The sequence below is a fragment of the Pleurodeles waltl genome, chromosome 4_1 (assembly GCF_031143425.1).
Source record: "Pleurodeles waltl isolate 20211129_DDA chromosome 4_1, aPleWal1.hap1.20221129, whole genome shotgun sequence".
Lineage (NCBI taxonomy): Eukaryota > Metazoa > Chordata > Amphibia > Caudata > Salamandridae > Pleurodeles > Pleurodeles waltl.
The window spans coordinates 484,202,164-484,215,615 of record NC_090442.1 but is presented as its reverse complement, the minus strand read 5'-3'; the positions used below and the strand labels follow the sequence as shown (position 1 = coordinate 484,215,615).

General features: G+C 46.0%; 1 protein-coding gene across 2 annotated transcripts in view; it reads right to left on the bottom strand.

The window, feature by feature from the left end:
* Nucleotides 1-13,452, bottom strand: part of PPP1R12A (protein phosphatase 1 regulatory subunit 12A) — a 1,050,482-nt gene that overhangs the window by 167,795 nt on the left and 869,235 nt on the right. For both annotated transcript variants that reach the window (XM_069228775.1, XM_069228774.1), the window contains one exon: nt 11,146-11,250. In XM_069228775.1, the coding sequence (XP_069084876.1) occupies nt 11,146-11,250 (105 nt within the window). The remainder of the gene's footprint in view (nt 1-11,145; nt 11,251-13,452) is intronic.

Sequence of the window (13,452 nt, the reverse complement as noted above, 5' to 3'; positions counted from 1 at the left end):
GCTGTCGGGTCAATGACGAAACTTCTTCTTGGTCCGAGGAGTTCGACGCCAACGGCATGGCTTTTGTAGCAATCTTGAGTGCCAAGCCTGAGGGTGGGACGGCCAAACCAGTCTTTCAGATGCAAAAATGGGTAGAAGGCAGTGGTGGTCCAGTGACCTGTGATAGCGGGTGTAAGGAAGCCACATATTCCTTGGAGGGCTTGTGCGTTGCAGCAGGGGCCACAGTACTCATGCACTGGGTGGATGGTATTTCCTCCATTTGCAAACACACCTTGATGTTGGAGCCAGAGCTATCCACGTTCGAGAAGGCCTCCTCTTCCTCTGCAGTTGGCTCTTCCAGTGCATGTTCCTCATTGAAGAGGTCAGGAGTGTTGACCGAGGCCTTTGGCTGCATTTCGAGCTGACAAGCTCTGCGGTCTTGAAGGGTCTTCTTTGATTGGAACTTGCAGGCATTGGTAGATCTCTTTGTGGTCGGGTGAAAGACACAGATTTCAAACAAGGTGTTGATCAGTCTGTGGATATTTTGCGCGACAACACAGGCAGAATCTGAAGGGTGTGCGTGCCATCACCAGGAGTGCATTTTCAATGGAGCTAGTGACACGCAGAAAGGTAAGCCGGAACGGGCAGTCGGTCGAAGGAGCCCGAACCACCACATTTTGGGAGAAGCACAGAAGTGGAAAAGCGCAATCAAAAGCAATACCGTTGAGGACATGAAAGAGCCAAGGAAGCGTACTGAACAGAGTTGAAGCACAGAGCGGAGGTACTTGAACCAGACTGCAGTGAGAAAACAATCTAACAATGGAGTTGATGCCCATGCACAATATCACTGAGAGGAGGAGTTACTTGACCTTGTAACTCAAAAGACTTCTTCAAAGAAAAACAACTTGCACAACTCTGGGCCCAACACTAGATGGCAGGAGTATGCAGAACATGTGTCTCTACAGCAACACATGCCATCAAACAAATGGCTTGATCCTGCAGAACCAACCTATCTGATGTTATGGCCTGCAAACTCGGCATGAATAGTCGGATCCTGCTTCCCACCGTGTGACTGTGCTCCACTCCACTAGCAGCACCCTAAAGTGGTTATGGCAGGGGAGTGTGGTGGATGGGGTGGCCTGCTGACCTTTACTGTGGGGCAGAGGGCACCATGGCATGGACTGTCTAGAAGTATGGGATAACTCTGCCAAACCTGCGAAAGGAGCAGTAAGGCTGAAGCAGCTGGCGACGTAGAGCAGATAAGACCAGGGAGCTTGCCATGGCCCTGCTCTCCTTGAACTACTCAAGAGCAGAGCCTGCCTGGTCCCCAAACAAGCAAGTATAGTCGAGCCGAATATTCATGGGGACCTCACCTGAAAAACAGTGGACCGTAACCAAGGATGGCTGAAATGGCAACATTGGTGATAATGGCCCGTCTGACAGAACCAGTGATGACCAAGCCACAATGAATGGTGAACTTGAACCCACCATGACCATCCTGTATGTCCTGGGCAAAGACAGGGACCTTCAGGGACACCTGGAAGGACTTGAGCCACTAAATCACAAAGGGCGTGGAATTAGCAGCCCAGCAGGCATTAACTAATCAAAGCACCAGGCTGGTGGATGAGAAGACTGGCTTTCAGAGTGTCTCCAACCTGATTGGGGTAGAGTACGGAAAGTGTTGGGGTTAGTCTTATTGCAGCTGTCTGCCCCACCAAGCTTTCATGATCGAGTGCTGATATAAAAATGCAAGTTCAACCGAGGCAAAGCAGCTGTGTTGTGCAATCTGGCAGTTGATCTGGGGAAAAGAGAAAGGTATGGACTATGCTACCAACAAAGGTTTCACAAGGGCCTCATTTAAAGGCAAGAAGGACTCAGTGGATGTTTGCCCTGGATGAATGACTTCTGTATGAACATGGGCCTTGACCTCCAAGGTATAGAGATGGAGGTCAAGAACTTCAGCCTCCCTATGTATTACCATGGTGTAAGAAGCATTTTCCTCAGTGGCATGACCAGAGGGTGAGAGGGGTCCCATCTCAGGGAAGGTATCAAGGCTACTGGTCTCCTTCAGGGTGTCATACCATTTCTCCTTGTGATAAAGTTGGCCAATCTCATCACCCGCATTGTAATCATAGTCCAAATCTGTGCCGAACAGGGAATTCAGAGTATGCATGTGTCTTGGTTGATGTAGATCCAGCCAAGGAAGAGGTGCTCTAAGGCAGACAAGCGCGGCCTTGGCTGAGGTCAAATCGACACCTACTCAGCATCTGAGTCGATGAATGGCCCAACAGTGTTGAAGTACCAGAAACTGGTGTGGGCTGTGGCGCCAGAGGGGAGGTCGAAACTGGAGGCAGCCCTGTAAGGGGCTTCAAGTGTCCATCGGGTGCTGAGAGTGGACTAGCTGGTGGTAATCTAGGAGAACCTCTTGGCTCCATGGGGCATGCAGGCAAATCAGTAAGAGCCTCACAAAACTCTTCAATCTGTTTAGGAGTTACAGGTGGCCCTGGAAAATCTGGTTGTGCCGGAATAAGTTGCAGGATCGGCTCTGAAGTTGAACAAATTCGGGAGCAAGATCGAGATTGGCAAGAAGGGCAGAGCACTTGCTTAGATTTCTTAAGTTTTACCAGAAGACTGATCCTGACAAAAAAAAAAAACCTTCGGAATGACTCTTGCGACTTCTGCATCTTGAACAAGACCAATGTTTTGACTTCAACCAGGCTTACCAGGAAGTCTTCTGGTGCTTGGCAATGTAGAGGTTTGCCTCAGTGTCTTGTATGGCCTTACATCATTGCTGCTCAGTCACTGCAGCCTTATAGGTGTAGCTCAACCCCAGGCATGACAGGCAAATCTGATGATCTGTCACATGCCATTGTATGCGACAGTTGTTACAGGGCTTTAAACCTGTCATTTTGGGAGTTGATATGTCCTGCGCAGACTGCAAAACAATATTTTGATCAAGGTAAGGGTCTTAAGGAGACAGGAGGTAGTTCTGTATCGATGTATTGTGGCGCACAAAGTAGGGATCTGACATCAGTGTGAGGGAATGGCACCTATATAGGTGTGCAGTGATACTAATACATTTCTTGGTCCTGTCTGATGCTTGGGGAATTTTCAAAAGATGAAAACTTGGCAGCTAGCATTCTCAATCAGAATACTATTTCACTGCAACATCATTTCATAAACATTTTTGAAAAAAGGCAATATATTTTATTTTGAAATTACTAATGGAGGATCTGTGTGTAGGAAAGTGACCCTCTTGGCATGGTTACACCTAACCCCACACACATTTTTTGCCTGACGTTGATGCTCATTTTCCTTAGTGTGTGCTGGGATCCTGCTAACCAGGCCCCAACACCAGTGTTCTTTCCCTAGACTGTACCATTGTTTCCACAACTGGCACACAGCTAAGTCCCTTATAAGAGTTACAAGTGGTACCAAGGTCTCTGTGGCCAGACAGGGTCCCCAAGGGTTGCAGCAAGTATCATGCCACCCTAAAGGACCCCTCACCAAACATGAACACTGTCATTGCAACTTGGGTAAGTTGGTGGGGAGAAAAGGGTAGAGTCGACATGGCATCCCTCTCTGGGTGCCATGCCTACAAACCAGTGACAGTGGCATAGGCAAGTCACCCCACTAGCAGGCCTTACAGCACTAAGGCAGGGTGCGCTATACCACATGTGAGGGCATAGCTACATTATGTTCTTACAGTGAGTCCATTCTTAGACATTTTAAGTGCAGTGTGGCCATATGGAGTACATGGGCTAGGATTTTGTCATTACGAACTCCACAGCTCCATGATGACTTCACTGAAGACTGGGAAGTTTGGTATCAAACTTCTCAGCTCAATAAAGCCACACTAATGCCAGTGTTGGATTTACTGAAAAATGCACACAGAGGGCTTCTTAGAGATGCCCCCTGTATTTCACCTAATCCTTTAGTGTAAGGCTGTTTGCATCAGCTTGCCACTTATAGACAAGTTTCTGACCGTATGGGGTGAGAGTCTTTGTGTTCTCTGGAGTCAAGAACAAAGCCTGCTCTGAGTGAAGGTGCTTCACATCTCCCCCCTGCAGGAACCTCAACACTTGGCGGTGAGCCACAAAGTCTCAGGCATCCTGTTACACAGCCCCAGGGTAGTCCAACTAGTGGAGGTGCCCGCCCCTGGACCAAGTCCGACTTTTGGAAGCAGGTCCAGCAGGAAAATTAGGAAAAACAAGGAGTGACCACTGCAGCTGGGATCACCCCTAGGGTGTCCAGAGCTGCAGTGACCCCCCCCCCTCCTTGCAGAATCCTCCATCTTGGTTTGGAGGAGAGTAGCCAGTAGGGATAGGAATGTGCCCCTCCTCCCCAAAGGGAGTGGGAACAGTAAGTGTGTAGGAACCCTCAGGAACAGTAGCCATTGGCTACTGCCCACTGGCCCCTGCAACGCCCCATTATCTGTATTTAGTGGCACACTTGCTCTTCAGATTCCTGGCGTCATCAAGAAGAAGGGATGAAGAGCCAACCACAGCAGAAAGACTCAAGACAACAACTGACTTGGCCCCAGCCCTTCCGGCCTGTCTGTAACTTCAAGACTCTTGCAAAAAAAAAAAAAAAAAGAAAAGGCGATGCATCCTCTAGGACCAGCGACCTAGGTGATTCTGACCTGAAGTCCTCCCTAGGTTGACCCCTTCAGGCCAACACAACGATGCCTGCAGCCTAAATCCGGAGGACTCCCCTGACCGCCACTGGATCCGAAGATTCCTGACCCCCAGGCCTTGGGGAATTCGACAGACGGTCCAGCAACGTCCAGTGGGATCCTCTCTTATCTAGCCACCCTTTGGTTTTTCTGCAACCGATTCCCTGGACTCAGCCTGGAGCATCTTTGGGACCCCCAGGGTTCCCCCACTGAAAAGCATTGGGTGCCCAACACAGTGTTTGCACCCTGCACTTAGCAGCCTCACTGCAGCTGAGGGTGTGTGTTTAGGTCTGATCTGCGACCATCCCTCCCCGGTGCACGTCTGTGCCCTGAAGTCTTGAGTACTTACCTGCAACCTGTTTCTTTCAGAGTGCCCCAGTCTCCATAAGATTTCATTAAAAACCAGACACTAACTTTGACCTCTGCACCCGCTCGGCTCTGTGCTCCTGGTGGTGCGCTTTTGGGGGTCACCTTGAACCTTGACCTGTGGACATCCTAACCCCTGAAGGCTGGGATCGCAAGTCCTTATCTGTAAACTGTGTTAACACCGTGCTACCCCCCCCCCGGTCTATGAGAAATTGCACTGTCTATTTTTGTTGTGTTTAAAATTGTTTTATCGGCAATACCTAAACAAAGTACATTTGATATATAAGCTTGATACAAACTTACAACTGTACTTACCTGCAACAAAGATCCTTTTAGGTTTAGACCTAAAGTAATAAAGTATATGTTTGATACATAAAAACACTTGCCTTGAGTTAGTCATTGAGTGTGCTTATTTCTCGACGGTGTGCACAACAAATGTTTCGCACTACCCTCTGATAAGCCCAACTGCTCAACCACACTACCATAAAGGAGAGTATTAGTATTAACTACTTTAGCCTCTGTTAAGCCTCCGGGAGCCACTGGACTCTGTGCACATTATACCTCATGTTAGTATAGTATATACAGAGCCAGCTTCCTGCACTTTGTAAAATTATTATGGGCACCGTTATGGGCAACGTATAAAAAATGAGGGGCAAAATTTTTTAAGGAAGTCACTAAGCACAGCAGAAGGTATATTTGCAATAGTGCAAATCTACAGCTTTCAAGAATTCACAGGAGTTTATAGAAGTAGTCTTGGAAATTGTACTTCTATCAAACGTTTGTGATTTCCATTTCTGTATAGGCAACTATAACATGCATACTTGCTCATGAGAAAATCAGCCAAGCAACTGAACTTTACTTTCATTAAAGCTCCTTTTCCCCCACCCTGGAATTAAGTCTTAATTCTGCTCTTGTCTTCCATAATGGGAAGAGATTTAAGAGAAGTGTTTGAATACTCAATCAAGCTTGTGAGTGTGCAGACTCTCAAGGGGCATTCCAGTCCTGGAAGTACCACTTCCTGTGTATTTATAGCGCCTGCATGTTGATTTGCAGAAAAATGGCAAAATGAAAGCCTTGCTAGAATCAAAACCTTGATATAACCTGAGTGTCTGCGTTATTAGGGAAGCTGTTTTTGAAGCTCTAATAGGCCATAAATTGTCACTTCACTGCATGTCACCTAAACGGACAAGTGGACTATTATGTTGACAGGATAGGTAGATTTCTGAAGCATCCTGTTCCATGTACACGTAGATATGTCATAATAATTCCACATCCCTAAACTAAGCAACATATGTCAGCCCCATATGTCAGATTACTACTATACTTCGATCACAACACTTTGCCAATCTGAAGCACAAGGTTTTGTCATGAGAGTGAGAACTTTGATGAAAGATTTCCAGCTGCTTCTGCTTAGATAATAGTGCCTGGCTATTTGTTTTCAAATGTAAGGTGTTAACTTACAAAACACTTACAAAAGAAAATACTTCAACTTTCTCCAGATCAATATACAGGGATCTGAATTACCAGCTGCTACGGGGGGAGGGGAGGTCCGGGTCCAGAAGTTGAAGGGACAAGGGCTGCAAGTGGTAGCAATGGGAAACACTGGATTCAGGGCTAAATGCTTCAAAATACAGTTGTGGTGAAGTTTTAAGGGACTACACATCAACAAAACAATTCAAGACTAAATTAATGTCCCAAATCCATGAGCAAATGAAAGCTCTTAAGAAATGCACCTCAACAGAAGATGTTAATACTATGTGCTAGTGATCCAAATGAAGAATGACTGAAAAGGCAAATAAATTACCCTTAACCATGCCCACCACAAATATTTTGATAAACAAAGGGCTATGCAAACAGAATATCAGACAGCTTCACCTCTAGGAGCTTGTTTTAGTTCCCTTCCCACATGGCAGCAAATGTATCCCAACAGTCTTAATATATAGACTTGCTAAAGGGGCTGTGAGCAGACAGTGACATCTGCCACTTTCGACAGGAGATCGAAACATCTTAATTGGTTCCACTCAATCTCCATTCATGAAGTTGGAGCTTGTGGAAGTTTTGGTTGATCCGGCCTGACTTTCTTCAGCATATAAGGGCCCGAGATAGAGAAGGGAAGGCATGTAGGAGGCCAAGGTGCCATCAAAGGTGGAATGGTTTCCTAGCGACCTTTGAGAGGGAAATCCTAGAGTGTAGAACACTAGGAACTGAGTGTTTTTGGAGGGTGCAAAAATTCTATCAAGGGAATACCTCACCCTTGTGAAGATGCCACATGCCACCTCAAGATGCAGGCACCACTTGTTGTCAGTGAGAGGACACCTACTGATTTCTTCTGCTCAGATGCTGGGGGAACCCACTAGATGAGTGACCACATGGAAAGTCCTGGGAAGAGCCAACCAGTGCCACAATCTCAAGTCTTCTATAGGATTCATGACCCGATGCCACCATGCTTCTTGCAGTACCAACCTGCTTGCTGCAGTACCACATTGTGGTCTTGATATCCCTGAGCAATTAGATCAACCTGCCCTTGATGGAGGGCAGAAACCTTGAGCCATTTAGATGGAATACAGTTCCATCAGAGACCAATACCCTCTGATCACCACATTGTCTAGGTGACCTTCCCAGCCCAAAAGATGACGCATCCGTTACGACCATAATTTCTGGAGGGGGGAAAAACAGAGGTCTGAGGCAGATCCGACTGGCGTCTGTCATTAACTACTGGCGGTCCTGAGCTGTCTTGTCAGATATAGATCTTATTCAAGGGGCTTATCTGATATTCGGCCCAGTGCAAACATAGGTTCCATTGAAGGGACCGCATGTGCTACTGTGCCTGGGGCAACAGCAGGATGTATGATGCCATCATATCAAGGTGCCACAGACCCATCAAGGCAAGGCTGGAACAGCTGCTCTCACCTAAAACATCAAGATCACATTCTGAATGTTCAAGACTCATTGCAGTTGGTCTGTGAGTTGCTGCATGCCGCCTGACTTCAATAGACAGGCGTCAAGGTATATGTATAGTCCACTTTTCAAAACAGGCCACTACCACCGATTTAACATTTATTAAAGGGCCAAAAAGCCTATGTAAATCCAATGGGCAGGACAATGACTTGGAAGTGGTCTGATCCAACCACAAAATGCAGATATTTCCTGCAGGAAATTATGAAAGTATGCATCCTGGAGGTCTAGGGACAGCATCCAATCATCATGGTCCAAGACCCAGAGAAGCTAATCTTAAACTTCTCCTTCTTGAGTAATGAATTCAGTAATCTCAGACTAAGATCAGTCTACAGTTTCCATCCTTCTTTGGGATAGAAAGTAAAAGGCCATTCCATTTTTTCACTCTAGCACAGTTGTGTTCACTCCCTTGGGCGGAAACATCAAACGATCCCTGAAGAGGGTACATGCGTGATAGTCTTTGTGTAAACACTGATTGTGGGGAGGAGTGTCCACAATGCACAGGGCATTACACATTTGTACAATGTGAAGGACCCAGACAGATCTAAAGAGACTGAGTGTCAGAAGGCAGTGTGTGTGTTCCAGTATCATCCACCAACTACACATTTGGAGATTACCCCAAGAACAGTAGTTAACTTTGCAAACCAGACACCAGTAGCTCACCTCCCTAATTTTCATCACCTACGTACACTACCACTGGAACCACTTCCTGAGAAGTAACAGATTGACTTCTAAAAGTAAGCAGGAAATACTCAAATCCACTTCAGTCTGGAAAACCTAACAGGTAACCAAACTAACTTAAACTTGTGCCTAGAAGAGCTTTTTTAACTAAATTAAACTATTTCTCCTGTGCATGAACCTAGCCATGGCACTCACTGAAAGACATTTGTTTTTATTCAATATCAGCTATTTTTCCTTTTCCAGTTCAACCTACTGGCTAAGGATGGCAACGCACAGCTTTCCATGCTTCTGAAAGTCATCAATAGTAAACATTAGGTGAAGTTACCAAAAGGCTTTTTTATTGAACAACTAGAACACTACAACATCATTACTAAAGAGCCATCAAATAAATTAATCAATTATCGGCATTAGCTACAATAACAGGAAAACAGGCAGGTACAATGTGCCTTAAATTATGAAACAACCACAGACATCCAGTCATATAATCGTCCCATTAACTCCGGCTGGGTACAGGAATCATGTTAAAAGTCCTCTAGAATGTAAACTAATCCTCTAGAATTTAAACTAAATGCCTACTGAGTAAGGTGCATTTTCCTTCAACGGCATGTATGGCTGTAGATACAATTCCTGTGCATAGACTGCAAAGCAGTCCTCCCAAACGCGGTGGCTAGCCTGTGGTAGCAGTAAAATGAAACTGTGTACTAAGTACTGCCAGGCTAACTTTGGCTTGTTGGCAGACTCGCACATCCACCTTAATATTTGGTATAGGTGTGTGGTGTAGACCCGGTAGCTGCTTTGAAACTGAGCTTCTGACAATAACCATGTTGGATAATATCTAACACCCACTAGTCGGAAGTGACATTCTGCCAGGCAGAAAAGAACCTCTGGAGGTTGCTCCCAAGAGGTGTTGTGTTCAGAGGATGGGGGACTCTGAAGTCACTACCCCTGTAGGAACCTCTGAAGTAGCCCATAGGAGAGGTTTGCTGGGCCAATTACCCTTTGGTACAAGGTGGACTCACACGTGGAGGGAGGTGTGTGCAGGGTACAAATCTGGATATGCATTTCTTGGAAAGTCATCATCATAGGAATTCCAAGGATCCACCTGTGCGATATATCAAAGGGATCCCCACCCTGTCCTCCTGTGTCTGTAAGAAGAACTCTGAGGTGTGTAAGGATGGAGGTCACCTGGAGAGGAGGTCGGAAAAGGTGAGCACTGTGGAGCGGGGCAATGCGGAGGAGAAGAAAAGGACAAGGAGCTGGTAGCCTTGTCCACCTTCTTGCACTGTTTGTGAGGATGTGGCAGGTCCAAAGCTTCTTCAAAGGATATCTGATGTTTGGAGAGTTGAGCACCAGACCCCAGAAGGCAGGCTATGATCTGGCCCATATGGGGGTGGCTGACAAGATGGTTCTGTCTGTCCCTGATCTCCTCTAGCAGCTTATGAAGGATTGGTTCGACAGTGCCGGAGTTGAAGCTGGTCTTCAATGTTGGAGTAGAGGTTCTCGGCTTCGATGGCATTTTCAACTGACACAAATGGTGTCGGCTCTAGTAAGCAGTATTGGTTGACATTATGTGTTGGCCTTGACAGTTCTTCGGGGAAGAGAAAAGCTCGGGGTGACGCCCAAAGGTGGAGGTCAGTGCCATAGCCCGAAGGCAGTGATGTGCCGGGAGCTACTCTCTGAGGCTCCAAAGTGGCAGGACGATCCTTATGCTGGACCTGCTTGACATGTGCGTGAGGGGGTGGAAGTCAGTACTCAACGGAGGCAAGTCCTCGATCTCCAGTTCGAAGCTGGAGCTGTTGGTGGGGTGAAGGTCACCACACCTACTGCCAAAGGTTGTGGGTGATGTTTCATGTCCTTGAATCAGACGAGATTCAGTAGGTTGTCTCCGCTCCTACGCAACATCGTGAGACGATGAGCCTGACAGTCCGTGGGTAGTTCGCGTGGCAGCAAGGAAAAGGCATCCATACCATTACTGCTGTGACATGGTGGAGAGATGAGGACCGGAAACTGACGGGAGACAGGAAGCCCCAAAGGGCGCTGGCCGAAGTTCACCTGAAAGTCACCCGACGAAGGTTGAGGCATCTACCAGAGATGAGAGAGAAAACTGAAAACACATTTGATAACAATACCAATGGAGAAGAGGAACAGTGGAGACTGCACTCAGCGCCACAACAGTGTCGAACCGGAGAATAATAGTACACATCTGAACCTGACAGCAGAAACAAAACAATCTAACAATGGAGTTGATGACTATGGGAATTACCTTAAAAAAGAAGAGTCACACTACCTTGTGACTCAAAAGACTTCTTAAAAATAAAACAACTTGCACACATCTGGGACCAACACTAAATGGCAGGAGTTGCACAGCATGTGTGTCTACAGCCACACATGCCTCAAACGTATTTTTATTTTTTGTTATTAATATTTCTCTATAAAACATAATATAAGCACCAAAGAAAGTAAAACATTTCCAATATTTTAAAACTAACCTGTGTTGCCTTTTCCAATTGCAACTTCAGTTCAGTTAGTTCCATGTTGGTATCGTGCAACTGCATTTTCAATTTTTCATTTTCTGCTATGATCTGCTCATAAAGCTGATATAGATTAGAAAAAAAAAGTAATTAGTTCACTAATACATGGCTTTCTTAAATTGCCTTTATGTTGACCTACTTTTTAATTCAGTACAACACTGATGAACAAGTTACTTACATGTGATAATGCCTTAGGTAGTATAGATCATCTAGCCGGTGATTCCTTACCTTAAACTTATCCCCAGGTGTCAGACTGGATCCAGAAATCTTTCACGAGCAGTAAACATGTGCGCCTGTAGGAAGCATCCTCATGCTGAAAGTGACATGTATGTTTCCCGTATAGGTACCACCCCAGCACACTAACAACAGTTTATTTTCGCCACGCCCCACATTGGGAGCATGGAGTCACAAAGAACACTGACCACTGGTGTGAAAAAATAGGGCCCTGAATGGGGAAACAACCTTGATGCTAGAAAATTGCAGGGGGGGTGGATGGCTGGGTCATTAAGGAATCTGCAACTAGATATGGTCTCTACCAGACAAAGTGTTTTCGAAGATGAGTAACTTTACATCTGACAGAGACTTCTAGCTGCAGATTCCTTACCTTAGACTGGATACCCAAGCAATATCTTCCCAGACGTGGGTCTGCGAAACCATCTCACACTAAAAAGTCCTGCAGCACCAAACGGGCAATGTACCTGTCCCAACAGACCTCACTGACCAGGCAGTAGTGCTGGAACTTCACATGCTAATGCAGTTGTTGGTGTCTTAGCTTCAGTGGATTGAGCACGCAAAGAGGTTGCTTCTTGGCCAATGTGTAGCAAATTTTAATACAGAGCACGATCCATCAGGAGATGGTCTGTTTCTGTACAGTATTCCCCTTCTTGGCTCTGAACTAACCCACTAAGAGTTAGTTGTCCACCTGGAACTCTCTTGTGCAGTCAAGGTAGAACAACAACGCTCTTTTCGGATTCGGGCGATTAAGTCGCTCCTCTTCCTTACAGGCATGCAGTGGAGCACGAAAGGTAGGTAGGATAATGCACTGGCCTACATGGAAGGGAGTCCCATGTTTCTGCAAAAAGGAAGCTTGTCTGGGAAGATGGTGAAGTACAGAGGCTTAGATGACGAAGCCTGGAGCTTACTGATCCTACAGGTACATGTTATTGGCAATAGGAAGGTTGTCATGATGGTAAGGAGCCTGAAGGGACAATTGTGTAGAGGCTCAAAGGGAGCGCATATCGGATAAGGGAGTACAGGAATGAGGTTCCATGGAGGCATGATAAAGGTGAAAACATATGCTGAAGATCTTCCAAAAATCTATTTACAACATGGATGGCTGATCTGGCAACCACAGAAAGGCTGAGATGGCAGAACAATAGCCCTTAGGGCTGTCCAAAGCAGAGCTCTGCTCAGAAAGAGAAATAATAATTAGGAGGTCCTGAAAAGGGGGAGCAGAAAGAGGGTCAACTCGCTTTTCTGTACACTATTCCGCAAACCTGCTCCGGCGACCAGCATATACCGTCTTAGTGGAGGGACACCTAGCTGCTAACATAACATTAAAGACTTAGGACGGAGGGTCGAAGGCTGTCAATTGTCACCTCTCAATCTCCACATATGAAGGCAGAGCACTGACAGATTCAGGTGGAAAAGCCTTCCCTCCAGCTGTGACAGAAGATTCTCCTGAAGAAGCAGCCTGACTGCAGTACCAATGGTTAGGATCAACAGCTCAAGAAACCAGACTCTCCGTGTCTAATAGCGAGCCACAAGACTGACTTGGTCTCGGTCATTCCTGATCTTATGGAGAACTCTGGGCAGGAGATCCACTCGAAACTAAAAGTGCCTCCGAGTGAGAGTCACCTTGGAAACTCCACTGCGCAGAACTGTGGACTGGGAGGAAATGGAGTGCATTATATGATGAGGTTATTCAACCTTACTGTGTAATACACTTACTCCCCTTTAGGCCAAGGAGGTTTCGTCTGTAAAACTTGGCACTGAACAAAAAGGATTACACAGAGGAATAAGTGTTAAGAATTTAAACAGCACCAAAACAACTGAAGAAATCAAACAACACTCAAGAAATCAGACACCAGTTTTATAAACAGACTATATTTTTATAAGAATGTAGAAACTAGAACAAAAAAGATCCACCAGAGTGTTTCAGAAATTTTACAAGTAATAATAAATCAGCAAAATTTTGCTCAGCCAAGAACAAGCCTTGGCAAAGTCAACAAACTGGCACTTACAAACGTCTCCAATCAAAACTTA